We start from the raw sequence: 6,311 nt of genomic DNA on the forward strand, positions 1-6,311 counted from the left end.
TGCTTTTCTGTTGAAGTCCATTCCATAACATTTTTGGTGGATTGCCTGGGAAGTGATTCAGACTGGCCCCTTGGGCCACCAGTCTGGGTGGGGCATCCGGGCAGATTGGCGACGCCAGGAAGGACTGAGGAGGTACCACTTGGCCATTTTGTCAGGACCTTGGACGACGGGACCTAGCTGATCCTAGGGAGTGCCTGCCTGATGGGACTCAGCAGAGGGAAGCACCTGCCAGAAGACCCTGTGGCCTTCTGCAGGACAGATAGGCACCCTCCCCCATCAGTTCAAGTACAGGCCCACCTCTGGGCAGAAGGGGAGCTTGATCACCTCCCGGAACAGTCTCCTTGAGAGCTTGATTGGTCCCTGAGTAGTAAGTTCCATCTGGTCGGGACCCTGTGGTGGGGTCTTTCTGTTCAGCTCAGGTCAGCGTTTGATGGAGGGAAATGTTTAACCTCTAAGTGAATGTGTGAGTGAGTGTGTGATATTTGTGACACCAAGACTTCCAAATCGCAGTGTCCAATTGGGTCTTAACCTGCGATTCCATGCTCAGGTCGTATGGCATAATGGTGATTCCAGTCCCTGGTGGACTGGACCAGGCGTGGGGTTTATATGAGTACAGCTTAGCCAAGACAGACCTAAAGTCTCAAGGGACGCAGCCAGGTGGATGCCTGTGTGGTCTTCCCTCTTCTCTGGGGGGAGGGGCTCCCTACCCTTTGTCTGTTTGCGTCTGTGCTGCAGGGAGGGATCCAGGAGGGGTCCCACACGTGGCAGAGGCAAAAGCCTTTATGTCTGACCACCCCCACAGCATCCCTGAAAGAGAGGCGAATGCTTCCTTTTGGACCTAGGCAACATTTACTTGACTCCCGAGAAGTGACGTGTCCTTTCATATTGTTTGCCATGGGAGATCCATTGCCCATTCTGTGATAGAGTTCTCCTCCCCATGCATGAGTTCCATACACCCCCAGGGGTGAAGCCCCCACTCAGCCACTTAGAAGGGAACCCAGATTAGAGCCATATCCTAGTACACCTTTTCTGTCACTGTCAAACTTTCTCCCTTCACCTTTATTCCCCTGGAATTTGGTCATTTGCCTATGGCAAGAAGGCCCTAATCTATGGGCTGTTGGTCTCTGTGCACACCCTACAAATCCACTCAACCTGCCAGGTGATAGGGGACTCAGGCTGCCATTTCCCTTATGCCAGGAAATCTCGCCATACAGAGTGTAGAGTAGGGACTGTTTCCCCCTTGCAGTCCCTAGCTGCCTGCAAACTTCTTACACCAGTATATGAGAAAGCAGTTTGGGAACTCTAAACCTTTGTTGAGAGGCAGCACCAGCACTATTTGGGATATAAATGCCTGAGGCAGGAATGGGAGGCCAGAATTAAGTATGGGGACAAGTGCTTCAAAACCTACCATCCTTGGATGTATGTTAAAGAACTTTCAGAAGAGCTACTCTGGGGAGTATGGAATTAAAATGACTCCTGAGAAGTCCCAGACCTTGTGTGAATTAGAGTGGCCCACCTTTGGGGTTGGGTGGCCTTCAGAAGGGACTCTACACCTCCCAAAGTTTTAAGCAGTTTATGAGGTCATAACAAGGGATCCCAGCCACCCAGACCAGTTCCTGTATATAGACTCTTGGCTCCAAATTGCCAGGTGATGCCCCGATGGGTCCAGTTCTGCATCCACAAAGGACAATGTAAGGTCCTAGCAACCTGGACATTCAAGAAAAACTGCCTCAACCAGGTCAAAATCCCAAGCCCATCTTGCAAGGAGATCCAGAGGAAGAACTTTTGCCTCTACCATATCCCATTCCTTCAGGGACACTTGGCCCCAGGCACCTCTTGCCAGACAGCCCCCTGGCTTCATTTCCATTGGCCCTGCTGGTGTTATCACCTGAGAGTCCTGAGAGTCCAGAGAGACCTGAGCCAGTGGGAAGGTGACTCTGCTCTGCCCAACAGGTTCTAGCTCTCCAGGTGCCCCTGTGGGAGACCCAAGGCCCACAGCAGGTCAATCCAGATGGCAGTGTGCAGCCAGGGCACCCCCTCGGGCACCCCCTCTTCTATTACCAACCCTTCACAACTATGGATCTCCTGAATTGGAAACACCATACTCCGTCATATTCAGAAAAAATCCAGGCCCTCGTCAGTCTCTTGTAGTCAATTTTCCTCACCCATCAGCCCGCTTGGGAAGACTGTCATTAGCTACTCCTCACCCTCTTCAACACTGAGGAACGGTGATGCATCCTGGTAAGAGCCAGACAGTGGTTGCAAGCACAGGTGCCCACAGATGCCCTGGATCCTGACAACTGGGCAAGAGAAGCTGCACCAGATGCTGTGCTGAACTGGGACTTCAGCAACAAAGAGTGGAGACATCAACTTCACCGATATAGAGAGGCCCTTCTCCAAGGGCTGAGAGCAGGGGCCAGGAAACCCACTAATATGTCCAAGATGACCATTGTGACCCAGAAACCAGATGAGCCACCTGCAGAATTTTATGAAAGGCTATGTGAGGCCTTCCAGATCTACATACCATTCAATCCCAAGGCAAATGAGAACCAACAGATGGTCAATGTGGCCCTTGTGGCCCAGTCCTGTGCTGACATCCATCACAAGCTTCAAAAACTGGAAGGGTTTGCTGGGATGAATGCCACGCAACTCCTGGAGGTGGCCAACAAGGTATTCATTAATTGTGGCCGGGAGGCCCAGAAGGAAGTGGATAGATGCCTAATACAGAAGGCAGCACTCTTGGCAGCAGCACTCAATCTGGACCATAACTCCACATCAAAGAAGAAGAAGAAGAACCCCTGCTGAGGAGGCAGATGTGCACCCCTACAGTCCAACCAGTGTGCTTTCTGCAGGGAGTTTAGCCATTGGAAAAATGAGTGCCCCAAAAGGGAGGTGAGACCCCAACCAATGTTCCAAGACAAGACAGACTCTGAAAAGAAAAATTATGAGTGTGAACTGGTGAGCCAAGAGTTCCAGAACCTCATTGGCCTTGCAGGGATAGACTCAGATTAGGGGAGACTGGGCTCCCTCTTCCTGGGCCCCCAGGAGCCTATGGTCAAAATGGTAGTAGGGGGCCAACCACTGACTTTCATGGTGGATACCAGAGCAGAACACTCTGTAGTTAGTAGTCCAGTGCCTCCATTCTCAGGCCAAAAAGCCACTATTATTGGTGCTACAGAGACACAAGCAGACCGGGGGTCATGGGGTAACTCATGAATTCCTATATTTGCCTGACTGTCCAGTACCCCTACTAGGAAGAGATTTGCTGAGAAAACTAGGGGCACAAATAACCTTCACACCCAGTGAAGCAGCTCGCTTGACTTTAAATAACCAAAAGACCTTAGTGATGGCTGTAACAGTGCCCAGAGAAGAGGAATGGTGCCTATACACCAAGGCCAAAGAAGACTCAAACACAGGACCATCAGACTTCTTAAGAGACTGCTTCTTCAGAGACTTTCCTCCATCTGGGCAGAATTGGGACCCCCCAGGTATGGCAAAGAACCATGCCCTTATAATTATAGAGCTGAAACCAGGGGCAACACTGGTCAGGATAAAACAGTACCCGGTCCCTCAGGAAGCTCAACTGGGAATCCAAGAACATGTCCACTGGTTACAAGAAGCAGGGATCCTGGTGGAATGTCAGTCACCTTGAAACACGCCACTCCTGCTGGTCAAAAAAACCAATGGAAAGGGTTACCATCCAGCCCAGGATCTGTGCGCTGTGAACAAGGCAGCTGTCACCCTCCACCCCATGGTGCCCAATCCTTACACATTTCTGAGTCTGCTCCCTGTACAGGCTAGATGATTCTCCTGTTTTGACCTCAAAGATGTCTTCTCCTGCCTCTGACTGGCACCCAAAAGTCAGTTGCTGTTCACCTTTGAATGGGAAAATACCTGCACAGGGAGAAAATCTCAATTGATCTAGACTAGATTGCTGCAAGGGTTCAAAAACTCACCTATGCTCTTTGGAGAAGTGCTAACCTCAGACCTAGCTGCCTTCCCAGGAGACAGGTTGAATTACACCCTGCTTCAATATGTTGATGACATCCTCCAGGCTAGTCCCACACAGAAAAACTGCTGGGAAGGAACAAGAACCCTACTGAGCCTGCTCTCTGACTTAGGATATAAAGTGTCCTGGGAAAAAGCTCAGATATGTCAACAGAAGTCAGATACGTAGGGTACCACATCTCTGAAAGATGCTGCTTGCTGGGAATAAAAAGAAAACATGCTGTTTGTGCCATACCCTGACCAGACACCAAGAGGAAAGTCCAGGAGTTCCTCGGGGGTGCTGGCTTCTGTCAAATCTGGATACCGGGATACTCAGAAAAGGCTAAATCTCTCTATGAGGTAATCAAAGGAGCTGAGAAGGAACCCCTAGAGTGAGGTCCAAAACAAGAACATGCATTTTTAGAAGTCAAAACTTTGTTAACACAGGCTCCTGCCCTTGGACTTTTAGATAACTCAGGACTTTAAACTCTTTGTACATGAGAGAGATCATGTGGCTTTGGGGGTCCTCACCCAGGCCATAGGACCCTGGCAGAGGCCAGTGGCATACTTTTCCAAACAACTGGACACCATGGCAGCCAGCTAGCCACCCTGCCTGTGGGTCCTGGCAGCCACGGTCACCCTAATCCAAGAGGTGGACAAACTCACTTTGTGACAAAATCTCAGTGTAAAGGTCCCACATGTGGTGACCACTCCAACAGTCAGGGATACAAATGGCTGACTAACTCCAGGATGACTTACTATCAATGACTCCTCTGTGAAAACCACCAGGTGAACCTTGAAACAGTGCAGAATCGGAATCCAGCCACACTCCTACCTGCTGAGTCCAGCTCCCTGGACCATGACTATACTTCAGCAGGCCTGATTTGACTGACTTACCCTTGGCCAACCCAGAGCAGTTATGTACAGGAAGGACAACGAAGAGCCAGATATGCAGTAACAACCCATAAAGAGGTTATAGAGGCAAAATCCTTTCCCCAAGATGGAAAGGAAGAAGGACAATCAAATATAAGGAAGAAATTCTCCAGCTCCTTGAAGCAATATGGGCGCCCACCCAAATGGCTGTTATACACAGTAGAGGACACCAAAAGGGGACTGACAAGATCATTAAAGGAAACCAGCTAGCCAAACAGACAGCCAAGAAAGCGGCTGCCCAAACAGAGCCTACTACAGACCAGAATGAGATGGCCGAGATCACGCTGGTGCCAGAGACAACACAACAACTAAAGTACACAAAGGAAGAGACACAATGGGCAGAAAAAGAAGGTGGAATTAAAATCCCTGAAGGATGGTGGAAACTCCCAGACAACAGACTAATGATTCCTCAACAACTGGCCCACTGACTAGTCCTGAAGTATCATGGACTGACTAATTGGGGAAAAATGGACCTAGTCCTGGAGTATCACAAAGTGACTCAATGGGGAAAAACAGCCCTGGAGACCATGCTGAGTCACTACTATTTCATTCCAAGATTGGCTTCCCTTTGTGCCAGATCAGCTCCCGATGCCCAACCTGTATTCAAAACAATGCCAAGCAAGGGCCCCGGCCAGCCCCTGGAGTCTAGCCAGTCAGGACATTGCTCTTCAAGGACCTGGTAATAGACTTCACTGAAGTAAAGTCCTGCAGGGCTATAAGTATTTGTTAGTAATGATATGTACATTCATGGGATGGACAGAGGCACTGCCTACATATTCCAAGCAAGCCTGGGAGGTCACAAAAGCCCTTTTAAAGGAAATCTTCCCAAGATATGGACTCCCTCTGACTATAGGGTCAGACAGTGGGCCAGCATTCATTGCAGAGGTCATTCAAGGACTGGCCAAAATGCTGGGGATACGATGTAAGCTTCACACAGCATACTGGCCACAGAGCTCAAGGAAAGTGGAATGCATAAACTGGACACTTTAGCCAAGCTTTGCCAGGAGATGGGGCTACCCTAGGTAGATATACTTCCCTTAGCCTTGTTGCAGGCCCAGTGTATGATGGGGTCAACAGGATATTCCCCTTTTGAGATCATGTATGGGAGACCACTCCTGCTTATAGCTAGACTGCAGGGGAATCCTTACCAGTTGGGGCAGATAGAAACATCACAGTACTTACAGCCACTGGCCAGGACTCTCTGACAGACATCTAAAACAGTTTTGGAATGAGCTCCCATTCCTTTAGGAAGTTGGGCACATCAGTTCCAACCTGGTGACACAGTATGGGTAAAAAACTGGAAAAAGGCTCCCTTAAAGCTAACTTGGACAGGGCCACACACAGTTGTACTAACCACCCCTAATGCAGTTAAAGTTGCAGGTTTAATCCCC

The 6,311-nt window shown here is 49.6% G+C and overlaps 1 protein-coding gene across 1 annotated transcript in view; it reads left to right on the forward strand.

Annotated features, from left to right (window-relative positions):
• The first annotated feature begins 3,346 nt into the window (after positions 1–3,346).
• The window catches only part of BDH1 (3-hydroxybutyrate dehydrogenase, type 1), a 42,501-nt gene continuing 39,536 nt past the window's right edge, over positions 3,347–6,311 (forward strand). Inside the window, 1 exon segment of the mRNA XM_008568147.1 lies at positions 3,347–3,488. Within this exon segment, the coding sequence (XP_008566369.1) occupies positions 3,347–3,488 (142 nt within the window).

Source organism: Galeopterus variegatus, unplaced genomic scaffold (genome assembly GCF_000696425.1).
Source record: "Galeopterus variegatus unplaced genomic scaffold, G_variegatus-3.0.2 Scaffold380, whole genome shotgun sequence".
In the NCBI taxonomy this organism is placed as follows: Eukaryota; Metazoa; Chordata; class Mammalia; order Dermoptera; family Cynocephalidae; genus Galeopterus; species Galeopterus variegatus.